Below are 21,256 nucleotides of genomic sequence, written 5' to 3' on the forward strand. Positions count from 1 at the left end.
TGAATTTTTCAAGGTAGCTTAGCAGTTTTATAAAGTATCTACATGGTGTACATAATTTATACAATAAGATATACATATACATAGCGTATAATTAAACAGTTCAGTATATTCGCAATATCTACCGACAGTTCAGCTAGACATTATTCTAACTACACTTAATTATTTGTCATTTATATAAGACAGGTTGGGATTTGTTTCGAAATTCTTATTTATAAAACGCTAGTCAAGTTAAATAGTCTCCCGAGAGGCAAAAAAGAGAATTCACTGACAGCACAAATATCAGGGCAAGTCTTAAAACTATAAAGATTGGCCTGAAAAATGCCAACAGAACTTTAATGTCGACAGATTGTTTGTAGGCCAGATAAGCATCTCGTTGATTAAACGTATGTCAGTAGTCGATTAAATTGTTTAACAATATTTTCAGTTCTAGAAACGTGATTATTCAAGCACGAATGCTTGTATTTCTTATGTATAAAACGATTAATCCTACATCTATTCGGTTGGGGCCTCGCTTCTTACAACTAAATGAAGTGGTGAGCCCCGAGACTTGCCATTATATGGTCTTACAGTGTGAGGCGACTTTAGCGGGAGCATGCAGTATTGTCATCTACCCTTCAAGACATAAATACTTCTACACATATAAACGTTCTTCTCAAACTGACTGTAAAAGTATTACAGTCCACACTCACTCTTAATATGCTAACAACATGACTGTTGTAAATAAATAAAATACCTACGACGAACCCTAACTATATACAATGATATGGTACTTGATAATTAAGTTTTTAGTACTTATACTAAAGAATGGCTCACAATATGGTTAAGTACAAAGTTATAATGCGCGGTAGAAAGTTAAAGAATATTGTAGATTAAAATTGTAGGAAATTTTTTCTACAATCGATTTGTACAAAGTCAATAGTTTTAAATTTTGTTTGTGGCAACATACATACACATTACAAATTGTTTTATCAGTCTTCGTGAGTATGTTTTTGGTTGATACCTCAGAAAGTAAGTATCTATCATAGAAGTTTCATGCACATTTCCAAGAGTCTAAAAGCAGATACTAGACTAAACAGATTTTCTTAATTTAAGTAGATTGTTTATTTTGTAATATTCTTGTGATTATTTATATTTTAAACAACTGCAATGAAATATGATAAAAAGTCTATATTTGTGATTAGAGTTTTCGCCAATTCGTATAACAGTCTTTTGGCAGCATTACCCATTTCCCATTAAATGAGAGTATAAATACCACTATGTCGACAATTCGACATTGGCTTCCCAATATGTTTTATAGTTTATCATAGAATGTCATATTATCTATACAACAGTTTTAGTTGAAAGATCGTTTCTTTATAAATAAACGTAAACTTTCAAATTACTAGGTTAGTATAGCACTAACCGCCTTCTCCACACGAAAGTCTCGATACTAAAACTAAATATTGAATACGTAACAGATAACTCAATAAAGTCGTCTGACTGCAGCGAGAGCAGAAATGATTCCAGACTTGAATCGAACGTCTTTTGTAATATTCGAGATTCGACTTACCGCGCCGCGATATTGTTTTGTTTCGTCGTTGCCGTGGGATTACGCGACTCGTATACTTGGTATACCGTGGCGACCACGTTCGAAGAGGTTTCTCCCTGGGTTCTTCGTGAGTGGGTTCAGTTGTGCGCCGCCCTCTTGCCTTGCATGTACCCTTCCCAGCGGCGCGCCGTGTTGATGAGGATGGGGTCGTCGTCCAGGCCCGCTAGCAGGTATAACTGGTTGACGTGCGTGGCGTGGTAGTCCCACCGCGCGATGTTGGGGCTTACCTGAAGAGTTAATAAACACTGATTTAATGACCTGACGTGATCGAATCAGAAATGAGATCTGCAGGAGAACCAAAGTAACCGACATAGTCTGCAGAATTGCTAAAATAAAGTGCCAGTGGAAGACGTAGTGTGGGTAGGTCCCCCACTAGGTGAACCGATGATCAGGTGAGGGTCGCGGGAGGTGTCTGGATGCGGGCGGCGCAGTACCGGTCTTTGTGGAAATTCCTTGGAGAAGGCCTTTGTCCAGCAGTGGACATCCTTATATGGCCTTACATGGCCGTACTTTAGATTGGTGGTACGAGTGGCTAATGTACGTCAGCTGCAGTTCTGGGTTCTAATTCTACTGTAGTCAAATGTCAGTGAGATGAATACGATGAGTTACGGAGTCATGAACATCATAGACAGACATCAGCACATCAGATAGCGGTCCTGAGGGCATTACTTATTTGCACCGTCACGCCAGTCACCGCGGCTGATTGTTGTGTAGGATTACCAATCAATGAGGGTTTTCGCGATTGAAAAATCCGCCAGATGGCAATACGTAGACGGGAGGTCCAAATGCTGCATGATTGGTGGATTTTGACATGACATTGACAGATATGTAGAACACCCTCATTCCTTCTAGCGCTTCAATGGGTTTTACGTTGTATTCACAATCTCACCCCGAGCGTGAAGTGGCGCAGGTCGTAGAAGCTGCCGCCGCCGGTGTCGTAGAGCGGCAGCAGCGCCTTGAGGCTTGCGATGCCGTCGTCGAACAGCTTGCGCGCGAGCGAGACCGTGTTGTCGCCTTCGGCCGCGTGCACGTCGTACAGTCCCAGCAACGTGTAGATGAACCCGTTCAGCACGAAGAGCGGTGGCTTCGTCGGGTACTCCTCGTACCTGGAAATATACAGTCAAAACATTTAATAAGGGCCTTTATGCGCAAATTGTCAAATTCGCAATTGTCAAGCGGTCGCAATCTGACAAATTCGCAAATTGCCAAATTCGCAAAATGACAAGTTTTAAAAATGTCTATATTACGGTTTTATGGTTTCATACTTAAAAAAACCTTAAAATTTTAATGATTAAAAGTTCTGCCAATTAATTACTTGACTTTTATTATTAAAACCTAAACAACTGGACATTTTAGAAACTTGACATTTTGCAAATTTGACAGTTTGCGCATTTGACATTTTGCGAATTTGGCAGATTGCGACCGCTTGACAATTTGCGCATAAAGGAATAAGGGGAATAAAAAGTCTTGATGCACGGCCGAACCACGAAGCAGTGAAGCGTTCACGTTAAGCAAATGCTAACGCTTAGAAATGTCCTGAGTAGCAGGCAGCAGCCGAGTGTTGAATATGAATGCTCCATCATCCATGCTCAACCAGAGCGGGAACTCTGGCCTTGTACTTAAAACATATTTTAAATATTAGTGTCCAAACATATTTTGCGAAGAAGGGAGACGATTAAGTCATGGATTTATTCGGCTCACTCGGTAGCTTGCAGGCTGTATAAGTCCCAAAAACCCACAGGTAATTTGAATAAAACCAAGATTCCAGTGGCAAGGTTCATTTATTGAATGAAAATGAAAATACTTTTATTAAATAAACACTTTACAATTACAAGATATGTGCCGCTCTCGTATAAGGTTAACCTGTGTAACGAGAGTCAGGCTCCTCCTCTATTCCGAAACAAGATTGCCTTTATGTATGGGCCGTCAAGCCCGTCAAAAACTTTTAAACCGCGATTCAACCTACACACAGCGCCATCTACCGGTAACTCAAAACAACATTTATGAAGCTTAATATTGAACACTGGCTTTTGACTCTGTGGTGACTGAAGATGACTGACTGAAACTAAAGTCTGTTCGCCGAGAGTTGGTAAAAAAAATTAAATATCAGAGGTTCTAAACTAATTATAAATTGCGGCCCGCTAATTATTTTTGTCGATATAATGAAAAAGTTGGTAGATTATCATTATTATCTCTTTTACGGGAATTGTACCGGTTAGGGCATACGTGGGGATACGGATCAAACACGTGGCGTCCATGTTTGGATAAAAAGTATTTCATTATTATCAAGTGGCTTATAGTGTATCCCAATGTTGGGCAAAGCCCTACCCACTGTCATACCATTCATTTCGGTCTTATGTAAAATAAATCTATTCCGTTTCACACATTGCGGCCCGCCGGCCGGGGCGCTTGACGACAGCTGCGTGGCTCGTACCATGGTACTCAGAGCGCGTTGTGACAAACGACGCCCGCCATACAGAATGCGATAATTAAGCGACAGTCGCTATTGCAAGACATTTCATAATATTTATCAACTCTCGGCGAACATACTTTAAAGGCGTATAGAGTGACTCACCAGACGTGCTTGTCCATCCAGAGCGCCTTGACGCCGCCGGCGGCGCTGGGCACGTCGAGCAGGCGCAGCGCGCGCTGGGCGGCGCGCAGGTAGCCGGCGTCGCCGCTGCGGTGTGTGACTCACCAGACATGCTTACACGAAAAGAAGAAGAACGTATTATGTGACTCACCAGACGTGCTTGTCCATCCAGAGCGCCTTGACGCCGCCGGCGGCGCTGGGCACGTCGAGCAGGCGCAGCGCGCGCTGGGCGGCGCGCAGGTAGCCCGCGTCGCCGCTGCGGTGGTACGCGCGCGCCAGCACCGACATCGCGTGCCCCTGGCTCATGGCCGAGTGCCTGCCACGACACATTACGTTACTATACAACGCTCAAGGTGGTATAGAAACATGGATAAGGATTGTAGGTTTTCATGTTATGTGTATGACGTGGTAAATTCGCGTGAAAGTGGCTTGTCTTCTAAAGTTACTTTAGAGCGCTTTCACATTAGGGCGTTAGTAGCGCGACAGCAGCGCGGCAGCGGCGTTTTTGTGAAGTGTGAAGGGAGGAATCAGCTGTCACATAGTATGAAATTTTCGGCAGCGCGTGTGTCGCGCGTTTGTCGCGCTGCTAAATCGCCTAAATGTGAAAGCGCTGTTAAGGTCCTTCGCCCACGCCGACTTTTTGTAGCGATGCAGTCGCGCTGCTGTAGTATCGCTTCTGCTACTATAAATGCTACTAACGCGCGTTAGTAGCGATGCTGTCGCGCGTTTCGTAAACGCGTACGTAAAATGTCGCCGTGGGCGAGGGCCTTATGGCGTTTCAGATAGTTTAGAACAATGAATAAGAGTTCCAGCTTTGGACAAGCTATGCGGGCATATCATATTGAAAATGGTGGGTAAAGTATATAAGTTAACTCGCGCGCCCTTGGCTTAATTATGACTGAGTGTCTGCAACAACGCCTCTACGTTACTTTACAACGCTTGAGACGACATTGAACAATGAATGAGATCCGGCATTGAATTAAAGATGTGGGCTTATCATATTGAGGATGTGATTCATGTATGAAAACTCGCGTATCCATAACACGGGTTTAGCTATCTCAAATACAAATGTGCAAACCAAGACAACGTGTAAACATCTCTCAGTCTGATTGATAGGTGCTAAACGTCGTGTAAAACTGTCTGTCCGCAAATTAATGTAAATAACGGCTGCCTGATAACCCTTCGTCCTAATAACCCTGCAACCTTCGACCGCCGCTTCATACTTCACCAGGAGTGGCAGTTACTGTCGGAGTTGACGGTTCGCACGACAGCTCTATCGCTGATTAATTTACACACTTTATTTGTAGGTCAGTCTAAAATTATACTAGTTGTTTAAGCTTAGGCATTCAGGGCCTTGTCACTGCGGCTAATTGCGTATTATAGAAGCCCTAAAATTGGGTCCACCGTTGTACTTTGCGTCATAATGGCATACGGCTAATGCGCGCGGATGACAACTTCATTTCTTCGCTAACGTAGACTTAAAAATATATTTTTATTTCCTTGACACAAGATAAAATGCATTAAAAAGGGAATAGGTTAGGAAGTCCAGCTGAGTGTGGGTTAGACTACTGCTGCCGCGCGAGCCAGCCGCCGCCGCCGCCGCCGCTGAGGACACTCACCAGCCCGGCCGCAGCTCGGCGACGCCGGCGGCGATGCGGCGCCGCACGGGGATGGGCCAGCCGCCCGAGCGCGCGCGCTGCTGCCGCGCGTGCCAGCCGCCGCCGCCGCTGCTGCTGGGGACACTCACCAGCCCGGCCGCAGCTCGGCGACGCCGGCGGCGATGCGGCGCCGCACGGGGATGGGCCAGCCGCCCGAGCGCGCGCGCTGCTGCCGCGCGAGCCAGCGCGCCGCCGCGAAGAAGTGCGCCATGTGCTCGCTGCCGGCGATGGTGATGTTGTCCACGCTGCCCGCGCCGCTCAGGATGATGGATGATATCTGCTCGGACAAATTACAAATGACTCATTCACGACCTCGCCTACGAAACTTAGTGCCACTGTTAAAGCCCGGTCTGTGAGCACGTAGAATTTTGTCCAATGACCCCAAGCTACCCATCCTTATCGCTCGCGCGTAAGGCAATTGCTGTCGCAAGTGTGCGACGGGCGCCCGCAGTGAGTGTGCGAGCGCGACAGCAACATAATTACGCGCGAGCGATAAGGATGGGTAGCTTGGGGTCATCCACATGCTCGCAGACCAGACTATAGCGTCGCGCTCGCGTCGCTACATTGCTGCCGCCGAAAGCATTTCATAGGTTTTTGCATGTAAGCTGCAAGCAAGTGTACACCAAACGTAAAATAACGAATACGCGTCTATGAATGAAGCGACACTACGTAGACAGTAGCACTTAGGTAAATTATTCGTGGTAAGAATGTCAACTGCATTTGACATTATATGGAAAATATCTCACTGAAAACTCAACAGGATTGGAAGATTTACCTTGAACTTGGACCGTGGCGACTTTCTCTTGGGCTTGTCCAGCAGCGCCCAGCCCTTCTGCATGTCGATGATCAGGTCGCGGGTGACTCGCCTCCACAGAGGCTCTGTGCCGATACCGTAGTAGATGTGGTCCTCCTGATGTAAAAGTCAACCACTTTAGAAGAAATACTATTGGGGTAAGTATGCAATACTTACAAAATCATCAAGAAAAAGTTCAATAAAATCAATCAAAAGAAACAGTAACTCACTTGCGCATAAATTAACTGTTGACTAGTAACGTAATGTAAGTACACTGTTTCCTTTTTATCCTTATTCTGGAGCACGACTGTCAGCGAGGAGTTGGCAGATAATGTCAGATCTAGACTCAGCACAAAATCTTGGGTGATGTTGACCTTCAGCCAGACTTGGCTCGACGCGTGGTCTGACGTCGAGAACCTCAGGACATTTGTGTGGAGAGCCGTGTCGTATTCCCGGGCCATATAAGCGTCTTTGCTGACGATCCAATTCTCTAGATGCTTCTCCCCATCGTCTATTATTCTTCTCCGAGGCTCCGGTTCTGTCAAGTTCTTGCTGTAATGTGCCAGTCCAAATTGAGCTATCTGCGTTGGATAGAAGAACCCTTTTGGCTCCCATTGCATCGAGACCGGGACGCCTTCGATGCCGCTGATGCATTTTACCCGGTCCCGCACCTCCACGTTGTAATTCTCGAATGTAGTAAAGGTGCCGCGCGGATCGTACTTCTTCTTGGGATGGTAGATTTTGCTGTAGCTGTGTGACCATTCGAATTTTTCTCCACCATCCCCCGAAGTTATTTTCCCATAGATCTATGGAAACAAAATATGTATGAGGGAATTAATTACTATATTATTGCGTAACTCAATTAATATAATGTGCGTTGATTGATTTCGAGGAAAACTAGCTTGTTTTTGGAACTAGTCAATTAGCCTTGATAATGATGTAGTAAAATGCCCTCGATTAAAGTAACTAGTTCATTATGGCGATAGATTACATTCGGAACTAGTTTAATATTCGAAAATTATTTTTACAAAAGTAAAATTAACTAAATGATATCGTGATGAAACTAAATAGCGGTTGACACAATTATGTGTCGTCATGACCTTACTTATTGTTTCGGTTGTGTTAATGCATACTACAAAGTAATCCCTTTATTGAACTTCGATATGATAGGCATAGCAATCTTTTACTACTCTTTATGACAACATATCTGACCCGGCGAACTTCGTACCATTGATATTTAGTTCCAATGGTGATTTTTTTAGTTTAGGTAGTTTCGGAGCCTATTCAATAAAACAATCAAACATCTCCTCTTTGTAATATTAGTCTAGATTAATGCAGTATTTACCTCAAAGAAGAAAAGCGAAGTACAAATCAACAAATGGCTTTCAAAAGAGGCCTGTACGGCGATTATCACACTGCGCCGCGCTCCGCGTGATTTCATATAAAAAATCCCGCGCGCAGACGCGTTGTCAGTGTGTTGTGCCGCGCGTGTTTTCTATACAAACTGAGGTACTTGCATACAATGATTAAATCTGTCGTCCCGCGTACCGCGGCGCAGTGTGATAATCGCCTACTAAAGCCCGGTCCGTGAGCACGTAGAATTTTGTCCAATGACCCCTAGCTACCCATCTTTATCACTTGCGCGTAATTATATTGCTGTCGCGCTGTGCGACTGGCACCCGCAGTGAGTGTGCGAGCGCTAAGGATGGGTAGCTTGGGGTCATTGGACAAAATTCTACGTGCTCACGGACCAGACTATAGTGATCTCACCTCAAAGTACTTGTGGATGAATGAGAAAGGCACGAAGACTTCGTCTCTATCGCGGCGGCACGCCACCGAGTACTCGCCGTTGATGACGCACTCGATCTCGTCGCTGGCAGCCTTGCGCTCGGAGAGGGCGTTGGATATCACCGAGCCTACTGAACGAAGAAACACATTGGCTTTTAATCTGGTCAGGTCAGACATGGCTCAGACATGGAGTGCAGGTGCGGTTTTGTTCCCTAGTTGATGAAGCACATGATGTCGTGCCCTGGGTGCCCGAGCAACTGCATGCAGGAGGATTTAATGAATGCTGCTTACGACGCCACTCTTGTAGCGGAGTTTTGGGCTGACACTGTGTAGGTTTGTTGTCGACAGAAGAAGAAGATTAGCTTTTAACATAGGAGTAGTAGGATTAGTATTATACAGGGTGTCCATGTAAGTATGGATCAAACAAAAAGGATTGATTCTACTATGCAAATGCAACTTTCTTACAGAAACAATATCTCCATACTAATTGGCTGATTACTACTGAAGACAAACAGAGACAGCCTGTATAAAATTTCAGTAGAGTTGAGTTATTATTTCCCTTAAAGATTTGCTAAAAGACAAGATGTGATGTTTATGTTATTTAAATATTTTCATACAATCATTTTCGTTTAATTCACATGCATCCTAATTTTTTTTTAACTTATTATTAACACATCATCCTCAACTGAAATCATTTATCTTCCCTCTCTGTAAACTACCAACAGTACCAATTAAAAAATTACCTAGTTGTTTTCAAGATTTGCAATAAATTAGTTGTCATTGGCCTTGGGTGGGGCCATTTTATTTGCTTAAAATATAAACAAAGATAGAAGATAGAAGGAATGCATTACATATCATTTTAGGTATATGACTTAGCATCCATAATAATAATGCCATAATCACAATAACACAAACAGGAAAACTTCTGTGTATTGTATAATTCTTGACATATTTTACTGAGAAGAGGCAATACCTACTTACTAAGATATTCTGAACACAAAAATTTGTATTAAGCTTATATTAAATTTCAAGTTTGATAAATTGGGAGTAAGATTAGAGGTATTGGTACATAATCATCAGTATCTCACTTGGCTTGCTTGATAAATGGGTGTTAGCTCAAAAGTAAGTATTGGTATTTCATAATAGATAGATATTTATTTGCTGGATCACCATAAGATAGATAAGGCTTAAAGCTAAATAGATCATTATGGACCCTGTCGGGCACTGCAATTAGAAGAGAGGAGGATCTACTTTTAACCCACTTGTTACTAGCGTTCTTTTAAAAAGCGCACCACTTTTACATAAATATTTTTACTAATGTGGGTAGTGTAAACAATTTTTATGTGCAACATTTGAAAGATGAGGTGCGTCGCAGTACTGTCCAAGTCTTATAAGTACACTGACGTAAATAACTATAAAGTTTTGGAGCGATTGTTTTGAGATAAATTTATCATGACTGATAAATTTATCTATGGTAAGTGAAAGAAAAAGTGAATTCCGTAACAAGTGGGTTAATAAGGCTTAAAGCTAAATAGATCATTATGGACTGTCAGGCAATGCAATTAGAAGAGAGGAGGATCTACTTTTAATTTATAATAATCATTACGAGACTCACTTGGCTTGCGCGGGACCTCCCCGCAGTGGCTCCAGATGAGCGTGAGCAGCAGCACGGAGAAGCACAGCATGCCCAGCAGCAGCCGCATGCTCACGCGCCCCACCTTCATCATTGTCACCTGCCGGAGATACAGCAATTCTAAATGTTAATGCACTTTAGTAGTTTAGCTGGTATACTACACGCCATTCAGAAATATTTATTTGCTTTTACATGGTATTACAAGATATTATTATTACAATTGGCATGTCCACATGTTGACTTAATTAGTCATGCAAATATGAAAAAAAAAAAACATATGCTCCGAGGGTGTGCCTGGTGACCGGTAGCACAGGTTTCTCTTTTGAAAGTTTGAAACCTATTTCAGACCTCAGTCCCTCACACTTTGGGTTACAAATCCTTGGCCTAGTTAATTTTATTTTTAAGGACTTAAATTGTTGGTCTAATAAATATTTTTTGATTTGATTTGAGGTATTGAATATTGTTCTTTGAAAATATGGAGATAGTTTCTGATTAATATAATTATATTGTTTCATTTAATACATTTTACCCATCAGAAAAAGGTAGAAAAGTCAAACTTAATTAATGCCTTAGGATTCTCTCCTTTCAACCTCTGCCAAACAGAAACCAGAGTTACAAGTAGCACATAGGAAGTTAATGATCTGCTTTAAATAAGTTTGAAACTAATTAGAATAAGTAAGTAATTATATTATTAAAGAATTAGTTTTGATATGTTGTATGTAGCTACTTACTGAAAGATTATGAATTAAATTTATAAGGAGCTTGCAATTACATATTGTTGTGGTAGAACTTTTCCATGCTTATGAATATTTTTAACTGTGCTCTTCAATCAGTAAAGAATATTAGCAGCTAAATATAGAACGTGGGTTGGATACAAACAAAACTCGTCCAAAGGGCCTGCGTGGGCGAACCAAACATTACCTGTGGACGTGTCACACGGGCTATGCTAACATTACTGCCACAGCGGGCTCGAATTCCCATCTAATAACAGGTAAAAGTGTGTACATTAATACAAAATATACTCACTTTGTATACAGTAGTAGTATTCCATCCGTTCCGACGTTGTTTGAAGAGCAATATATGGACACTAGTCATAAGAACTTGTTTTTGTCACATCTTAATCACTAAATATTACTATTTACACAGCGCATGAATAGTAACTTTCACAAATATTTCAGGTGAAACAAGTAAATTCCATAGAAAACCGACTTTACAGCAGAAATACGTCCACGATCCGTGCGCAGCTGTTTGACTGTTTTTGACATTGACAGCCAGCACTGAAATGCGTCCGTTCGGAAATCAAATAGGCGTTGATATCATTTTTAGACAGCTTTTGCTCTAAAATATCAAGTGATTTTATATTCAATCACTTGATATTTCTTTTATCATTTTCTTAATGGTCTCGAGGGGAATCATAATTAAATACTTTGAATTATGTTTTGAATAATTAACTTCAAACAAAATAGTTTTTCCAATTACGTCCAAAAGATTTTCTGTATCTACTAATAATCTTAAGTTAATTAACTAATTACCCAATGTTAGCTTCTGTTACAAATAGGTTTAAATGAATGGGATTAAGTACCTACCTTACTAAGCATTTATTTTCTATAATCGGATTATGAGCTTCAAAAGGTAGATAAAAAGTCTTACCAAGAACCATTTGCTGCTAAAGAAAAACAGTTTGTCAGTGATTAAAAAAATATTTCTTCAAAACATAATTAAAGCTTTAATAAAAACGGGTTTAGTATCAAATCATGAGCACAAAATTCAATTAGGAGCCCCTTTGCGACCCGCGAAACGAGTTTATGTAGTAAAGAATCTAGGTCTTAGCATGGTCCTACCTACTACCTAAATAAATCAATAGGTCTATAAAGTTTTTGTTATTTACTTAACTAACAAAAGCTGTTAATAATGTTTACAAATAAAAAAAATACAAAGATCTGAGTGAACATTGTTAGCGAATCGCGCAATTTGCATCGCAGCAACTCAAACGTTGAGTTTACTTATTTCACAGTTCGTTATGCATCGACTGCCGATTGCCGGGCCGTACCCTATCTAGATACTATCTAAATAGTGCAACGCATGCACGGAGGAGAAAGAGGTCACTGTGCCCGCGCGAACTGGGTCACAGCTTCATAGCGTAACGGGTGCATCCGGTTCGGGGGCCGTCGGGCGCGCTCGGGCGGCTCCGGGCGCGCAGGCGTGCGGCCCCCATCGATCGCCGCCCACGCGGCGCAGCGCTGAGAGCTCCGCGAGTCGCAACGCGAGCCCCGGGCTTGGCCCTCGACGATGGCGGCGTGAGCGCGCGCCGCCCGCGGCCTCCGGCGGACATGCCGCGATGGCCAGAGAGGTAACCGCGCGCGAACGGCGACCCGACGCCATGACGCCCCCGCTTATGTAACCCGCGCTGCCCGACACGCCCGCAGACATGGTTATTATCACCCGCACCCTACGTGGACGCGCCACCGCTTTACCCTCACCCGCTGCCGGGCACGCCCGGCCGACCGACCCGCTAGGCCGCCGCATGCACCCCTCGGAAACCATCACCCAGCTCGTAGTTCACCATTCAGTGCAGTGGACGAGGAGTGGATATGTGCTATAGATATAGAGGCGCAGGGCCAGCCCATGTCCTAGCATGGAGGCGGCAGTGCCGCAGCCGGCGTCCCGCTCGCACGTATACGCGCGTCCTTTTCACTCGTAGGCTGGCTGCACATGCAGCTTGCATTATTCAAAATCTGTGCCAACCTAGTGTCTTTATGTAGTGGAAGCCTTTTATAGTTTTGATATCGATTAGTATTTATTTTTATCAGATTTAGGATAGTGTTGTCCAGAGGGTACAATGACAAACAGACGAGGCAGTGAGGCTGCGCGATATCATGTAATGATCTGAGGTGTTCCTATGCAGTTAATGTGATAGTGTTACATAATATCATGAGAAATGTAGAGAGTAGATGTTGTCAGCACGAGCGTAGAGTCGTAGCATTCTGTAGCCGTAGTCGTACTGCCGTAGCCCGTAGACATCATGCTACACCGTAGCGCAATGTGAAAATTTTGTACTTCAATCAATGTAGAAGATTTAGGTCTCAAATAAGAATGGGACTTGTGAAGTTGCAATCCAAATTACACTTTACAAATGCTTACCAATTTAACTTTTAATATTATTCATTTGCGTTCAAATAAATGAAAAACAATTTTACACTAAACCAAAATGTTACACATCGAAAAAAACTATATTGAGATATAGGTAAATACAATAGTACCTTTTATTAACCTATGTTATTGAGTTCTTAATAATTTAACATAGTTTTAGCGTGTTAAAGGCGCGGGCATCCGTGTCCAAATAAAACCGAAACCCAACTTACAAAGATACAGACGTGAAAGTTAAAAACAATGCTAATTTATTTCATAATACATAACTTTTGTATGTTAATGATGCGCATCTTAGTAACACCTTTATGTTGTGCTAGCCTAAGGCGCTAGCGTAAAAATGACACGTATAGCATGATTGCAACGAAAATGCTTTGAGATTAGCGTGTCCCACGGATGGATACTTGGAACCCAAACGCTAGTAAACCCAAACGCTAGTAGAGTTTAAAACTTTAAAGTACCTAAATTATTTTCATAGAGGCAAAATTTTAACGTTCTCCCAAGACGTGGGATGTAAGAGCAAAGTTCAAATAATGAGCGAAGTAATTTCGTAATAGCTATAGGTACGATGTTAAATGCCATCTTTTGTTGTGCTCACATCAAACAGGGATCTTCCCACAAGCTACTTAATGGATCAATGGGTAACTAGACAAAATAGTAATTATAATTTGGGGACCACATTGTTGACCTTTGCGTAAACTAAAATGTTATCGTATGACCCAAAAAAGTTCTACTATTCATATGTATTGTGTACTCAAAAGTAGTAACACCTACATGAGTTACACTGTTTTTATTTCATTATAATGCGCCACAATTACAACTGATTCTCTATAAGATTTATCTCTGTTACATTAAGGTTACCATGCATTCAAAAAATCGTCAGTTAAACGTTATCAAAATCAATTCGACAGGGAATCGAATACGGGACTTGTATGCATACGAAGCGTTTCTTCATGTCTTGCCACCGATACCGTTGGATACAATGTTCAATCGTTATTCTCGAAATGCAATTAAATTGTTTATACGGATCACTCTATTAAAGGCCATGGTGTGATCATATCTCACTTTTTTTTTACAATTAAGTAACTGGATCTCTCATGTATATAACTATTTCTTCTATCGAGTGGGCCGTAGTTGTTGTTAAAGACTATACTAGCCACTACGATATAGTCAAAAAGATTCTTATTTCTTGATCGAAACCTGCGCGCGCTGTGATCTTCTGCACTGCTCTCTGAGGTTAGTAAGTAGAGTACCATCACCCTCATATCTAAGCTTGTACCTTTTCCTATTTCATTAAATACTATAATTTTTTAAATTAACTAGTTACTTGCCATCAATGGGAATCTTTTTCTATGAAATACTTTTAGACGTTATAATCGTGACGGCTACTCAGACCTGGTGGTTCAGCTACAACGGGGTTGTTCGTGTTTTTATGTGGTAAAAGAAGTATTTTTTCGTTTGCACATGTTTTTTTACTACGGTCATTAGATTCTCGTTGATTCATTGACATTAATTGACTATTTTTCCTTTCCTTGCTTTTAATCAAGTTCACCTTTTATAATCATTCTGTGTGTATGGACATCCACCTCCTATTAGACATCATCACTAGTTAAGAGTTAACAATATAACCCACACGATGGAAGAGGAAGTAGAATCATTATTTTCTTGTGGTATATTAAACGAGACCTAAAACTATTCACGAGTCAGGATGATGTACAAAATATATTATTATTAATTTCTGTACATTTATGTACTCGTAATAAGTTACTACGTTAAACTATGTATTCGTATGAGGAAGCTTAGGTAATGTGTATGGAATTCACGAAACTAATTAAAATTTCACTTAAAAATAATCCAGTTTAGTCGATGAAAACCAATCGCTAATGGTTTCTTTTAGGCGTTTCTTAATCCACGTTTCCACCGTTCACCGCTCGCCGGCGAATTTAATCTGCCTTATCAGCGTTTCTTTTAATAGACTATTTATCGCTTATTTATCGTCTCAAATTCCTTCCAATTATGGGGCGGCTTGGGGACGCTCCGTTTTCGTTTTCGCTTGTCCGTTTATATTATATTTCTATTTGTGGTTCTTTTGAATGCGATCCCTATTGGAGAGAGACGTCAGAGACTGAAATTCTTAAATAGAAATAAAAAAGTATTTCACATTTTTAGCAACACGATCGAAATCAAGATGAATCTTAATATTTTTAACTGTAAGGTCCCATATGACCTAGACATATAAAAAGCAAGCTTTTTAAATAACGTAATTTCTTTCTTTTTCAAGATAGATAAAATAATACCTACTTTCCGCTAAGAATTAAAAATACTTTTACACGAGTATAAAGTCAGGTGTAACTCTCCTGATTTTTTAATTCAGCATACTATAAACGACTCAAACATAACCTGCGTACTTATTATCGAAAACATTTCACAAACGTTGGAAAACAAAGTTCACTCACCAAAAGTCTAAACGACAAAATCAACCTCACCAAAATAGTGCGGCGCGAAAGCTTTCAAAAACAAAAGCTAACACTCGCATCAGCAGTCAAGGCCCTATTGTGAAAAACATTTCAATAACCTTTCATTTCTCTCACTCACTCATTCGCTGTACGGAAGAGACGAAAAGAGATGGTATATCGAATTCGTTTTGCGGAGTAGGCCTCCGTCGTAACCCTTCGTCTCTAATCCGCGTACACTCGGACGCATCGGTCCGCTAAGGCCTCCGCAATAATCCGCCATAGAGAGCCTCATAAATCCCTCCCAAGGATTTTTCGGTGACCGACCCCGATCGGGACGAATTAATACTCGATCGATGACTTTCTAATTAGTTTTGTTGATGGAAAAATAAGTACCTAAATCAGAATCAATATTTACATGTTTCAAAAAAACTTAATCATTACCACAAAACAAGGCGCATCATAAGCACTTTACTTTATTACAGCTCTATATTTTTCAAACGAATTTATTTTCAAAAGCTTTTTATCGAAGACCATCAAGGGTAATTTTACCAGAGAGATTTCAAAGCAAATTAAAATAAATAATTAAAACCAGCGCAGGATTAAAATCGTTAATCTCTCTCTTTCTCTCTTAATTATTTGTTGTTAGCTAGGCTACCCAAATTGATGAGATAATATTTATTCAGGAGAGTTAAAACTTTTAATTTATGCCACGATCGAGAATCGCTGCCACATGAATATTGCATACGAGATCGGCTGCAAGTTACGTATGTTAAGTGCAAGTTAGGAAAGCCTTCCGATGCTGATGATTATAAGCAGGTTAACACTAAGCAAATGATGGCAATTTGACAAACGAAAAATCAACAGTCGAATAAGATAGTGTTTGTAAATTAGTCTCGTGGTTTAATTTTGATATTAGATAACGTAAGTTACTGTAAAATATCATTATAACCATGCCCTTTAAAGCTTCTAAATGCTTTTTTTTGTAATTTCAACGTATTCAGCGTTAAAGAGTTTCATCGACAAACACGTTTTTTACACATTCTGTGCTGATGCACCCGCTTTTGCATTTTGCATCGATATTAGCTCACTGGACGGGCAATATTCTACCTCCAACCCATACCCAGTGTTGTAGACAGTATCGATAAAATGTGGCCAATATAAGCACGCTTGTATGTGCACACATTTTTGTCGGTCCTGGCACGCCTTACATTATACAATTCTACGTTCTCGGCGCGATATTGGCGGTGGAAGCCGAGCGATTTTCCCAGTTGCTATGTGGTTTATGCAGTACAAGTGCTGTTAGTACTTACTTGTATCGATGTGGCTGAGAAAAATATTTACTGTTATCTTTAGACTATGCAATATTGTGCTCAAAAGACAATCATTACTAAAATATTGAAAATGTTCTTTATGGAAACATGCAAAAAAGCTACGTGGAGCTTTTAAGTCCGTGCAAAGAACTTTAATCGAGATTGCGTACACTTTCATACACGAGTATATATAATATATCTTTCACGTAAATCCACCGACAAAAATGCCACCATTTAGATGATTTATCGACACATTGTGACTTTGTCCCATCACTGACACGTCGGTGGGATACTATCGCACATTTTATCTGTGGAACCTCCCAGCAGCCCGTTATTGCACTTGCATCACGAACTTTATGAGAAAATGCTAAAGTCACCTGAAATTCGGCTTAAAATCACGGAAAACACTTTGCCAGTCTGTTCAAAACCGGATTCGGAAACTTAAATGTTAACGTAACATTTATACGCTACCATTTTCATCGAAAAAGTAGAGACAATTTAGTTAATTGTTGATATCATTTTTCATGATTTCTCCTATAGCAACATACGATAAATTAAATATGAACATGAGTCTAGACAAGCTGTGATGATTTCACCAAGGGATAGTATCGTAACTTTTTTCAAATCCCTAATTATTCCACCCATATTTCGGCGGTTACATAAATTACTGTAATCACAATCAAGCAAGCAGTCAACATTATATAGATAAAATTTAAAAGTATATAGAGAACAATAGTGTCTAGACAAACCTAAAGAGGATTTAGGACGCTATTTGGATCAAATATGTATTTGCTCAATAATGAATAATAAATAAATAAGTGAAAAAGTGCTGCACCTTTAACACTTGAAATATACATTTTAACAGTTCTACCTAACATACTTATGTCGTGCCACACAAGCATTCCGGAGGCCATTTCCAGGCGCTGGCATGTCCAATATTGCAGCAAAAACAAACGCCCCTTTATACGAGTCCTCATTCGTCTGCCTCTAATGAAAAGTATAACTCTAAGAAGGACTTTTGAGTAAAAAATAAAGGGTTCTCGCCTCTGAAAAGAAACGGGGGTAAGATTATGTTCTTTTTCGCTCACAACATAGACGCTTTAGCTTATATTATAGGTAGATAGCACTTCTTTCTTTTATAAATAATTTATTTTGAAAACATTTTCTATAAATTAAGTACTTGTTTTGTAACTATTGTCATTATTGGTGGTAACGAAGTGGAACTTCAATCACTTATAGAGATAATGTACGATTTATTTGAATCACTTATACAGTGTGAGTCACGTTAAAGTGTACATATGAAAATAGATGAAACTAGACCTATTTTTATCGACAAAAAAGTGGTCAAAAATTTTTTGAGATTTTTTTTAAATTTTTTATAGATTTTTTTTTCTACCAATTACTTATTGTAAAGAAAACGTAATAACTTTTAAACTAAGCAGTATATCCTGATAAAATAACTATCATAGCAAATGTTGTGATAAGGATAGAGACATGCAATTTTTGGTTTTACAAAGATAATACGATAGAGAATAATACACAACAATAAAAACTACCTGTTATAGGGGCATTTTTTGGAGAAATTTATCAAATAACCAAAAAAACACGAATTTTTAAGCATATTTTTTTCAAAAAGTATCATTTTTTATTACTTGTTGGCATTTTTTGTGTATTGTATGTATTTTTTTAATATCGCCTGTTATTTAGCATTATTTCTGTTTTTATTTTATCAGGATATACCGCTTAGTTTAAAAGTTATTACGTTTTCTTTACAATAAGTAATTGGAAGAAAAAAAATTCTATAAAAAATTAAAAAAAATCTCAAAAAATTTTTGACCTCTTTTTTGTCGATAAAAATAGGTCTAGTTTCATCTATTTTCATATGTACACTTTAACGTGACTCACACTGTATTTCAAATGTTACTTGAGGACAAAAGTAGGTGGTTATGAGGTAAATTCTTTCTTTTAACTACCTCTAACTCTAATACCTTTTAAAAGGTCTCTAAAATGCTCAACGGGGCAATTTAAGTTGGCTGCTGCTTGTCAAAGACCCGCAGCTACTTATTTGTGCCAAGTTTCGTTGCTCCTAGCTCAAGCCCGTATTCGGAAACGTAAAGCTGTATGTTTGGACAGAGAATGCAATGGCTTGGTGGCTTTCGTGTCAAGTAACGGTTCTAGGATCAAATCAAGAGAGTCAACATTTTAATACTATAGGTCTATAGTGCATAACGTATTTTTTTATCGGTATCTAACACTCCCTCTAAAACTAGTGGCTGTATAATATGATAACTCCCACCTTTACCTAATTTAGGTGATTTGGGTTTCAATTATGTAAAACAATCATTCGTCATGGTTGAGTTGTGTTTATTAGGTACATTAATTATTAAAGACAGGGCATTGATTGCGAATTTTAATACTTAGACCAATCACAGGACAGAATCTATGCAAGACTTATAATCAAGTTGTGAGCGTACGGTCTACGGACCTTAGATTTATTTTGTGAAATATAGACACGACATAATAAAACACGATGCTACGCTTTTCGTAGCATCGTAGCAGTTTCGTAGTAATGCTACATCAGTAAACTCGAATTTTAAACAATGTGCTTTTCAATTAAAAATATACATAAATTAAAACCTCAGGGTACCAACCAACGTTTTTCAAAGCAAAAATTAAAATAACATTAAAATATTGTATCTACGAAATAAAAAAGGCGCGACGATTATGTAGCGCCTTTATTGCTACGACGTAGAAATAGCACAAATTGAAAAACTTATACAGGGTTATTTGTAAAACAACAGCAATCTAACAAGAGTAGATTAGCTGACACACAACAACTGACAACAACATTAACAAATATGTTTGTGTTACGAGTACGTAATGAGTAAAATACCACGTTAAGAAATCAAATATTCCAAGTAAAAGCTCGTGAAACAAATAAGTACATAATATGTATTTAATATTTATACTTACACTACTAAATTGATTTCGCCTTATTCACTTTAAAGGATCCAAAATTCCCAGTAGGTAATTAATTTTAAATTGGTTCAACTGTTTATACAGGGTGACTGGAACTGAACCCGCCATAGCTAATACGCGTATAGAGGAGGTCATTTGCTAATTATTGAACCTTACTTTCTATAGCTAAAGTTTTATAGTTTAGGAGATATGTCAATTTTTATACTTTTTTCAGATTTTTCCGAAATTTGACCTAAAACTGCTTCAATGTTTTTTCTCGCGTGATTTCAACAGTTTTTTTTATTTGATATTAATATCGAATATGTCTTTATTCAAATAAAATAAATTTCTGATCCAAATAATGATTGAATAGCTAATTACGAGCCGCCAAAGTCTAACAAAAGTACAAACCACTATAAAAAATTCTACTTCGAATTCGATTGAAACAAAAATTAATGGTGATAATGGATTGCCAATGATCTTAAAAATATCTCTAGGTTCTCTTCTTTCCAATGATATATCACACGTTGTAATTAGATATTGAAATTTGTCAAAAATTCAAAGTTTATGAAAGAAAATGGAGTAATAATACAAAAATTATCCATACAAAGTTTACTTTGAATTTTTTGAAACTCTTTTCATCATAATTTGATTATGATGTTTTTAAATTCATTTTTCAAAAAACACACAAAAATAGTTATGAAAAGGAGTATAGCAGAAAATATAAGATGTTTGAAGAAACTTTGTATGGATAATTTTCGTATTATTACTCCATTTTCTTCCATAAACTTTGAATTTTTAATCAATTTTAATATCTAATTACTACGTGTGATATATCATTGGAAAGAAGAGAAGGTAGAGATATTTTTAAGATCATTGGCAATCCATGATCACCATTAGTTTTTTTTTTAATCGAATTCGAACTTGATTTTTTTATCGTGGTTTGTACTTTTGTTGAACTTTGACGGCTCGTAACTAGTTATTGAATCATTATCTAGATCTGAAATTTATTTCATTTGACTAAAGATTTATTCGATATTAGTGTCAAATAAAAAAATCGTTTAAAATCATGCGAGAAAAAAAAATTAAGCAGTTTTTAGGTCAAATTTCGGAAAAATCTGAAAAAAGTATAAAAATTGACATATCTCCTAAACTATAAAACTTTAGTCATATAAAGTAGGGTTCAATAATTAGCAAATGACCTCCTCTATACGCGTATTAGCTATGGCGGGTTCAGTTCCAGTCACCCTGTATTTATATTGAGAAATTACTTTTACTCGTATATGATATTTTGACTACACCACTTGCAATCAATAAACAACACAAATTAAT

The 21,256-nt window shown here is 39.1% G+C and overlaps 1 protein-coding gene across 1 annotated transcript; it reads right to left on the minus strand.

Moving 5' to 3' along the window:
• Positions 1–1,014: 1,014 nt before the first annotated feature.
• On the minus strand, positions 1,015–11,300 carry LOC135072102 (D-glucuronyl C5-epimerase B). Its single transcript, XM_063966053.1, has 10 exons — positions 11,080–11,300; positions 10,036–10,153; positions 8,403–8,551; positions 6,863–7,438; positions 6,615–6,749; positions 5,929–6,116; positions 4,333–4,497; positions 4,164–4,268; positions 2,478–2,694; positions 1,015–1,815 (listed from the first exon to the last, which is right to left on the minus strand). The coding sequence occupies exons 1-10, from the start codon at positions 11,146–11,148 to the stop codon at positions 1,666–1,668; spliced, it is 1,872 nt and encodes a 623-aa protein (XP_063822123.1). The 5' UTR covers positions 11,149–11,300; the 3' UTR covers positions 1,015–1,665.
• Positions 11,301–21,256: the final 9,956 nt, after the last annotated feature.

The sequence above is a fragment of the Ostrinia nubilalis genome, chromosome 5 (assembly GCF_963855985.1).
Source record: "Ostrinia nubilalis chromosome 5, ilOstNubi1.1, whole genome shotgun sequence".
Classification (NCBI taxonomy): Eukaryota; Metazoa; Arthropoda; class Insecta; order Lepidoptera; family Crambidae; genus Ostrinia; species Ostrinia nubilalis.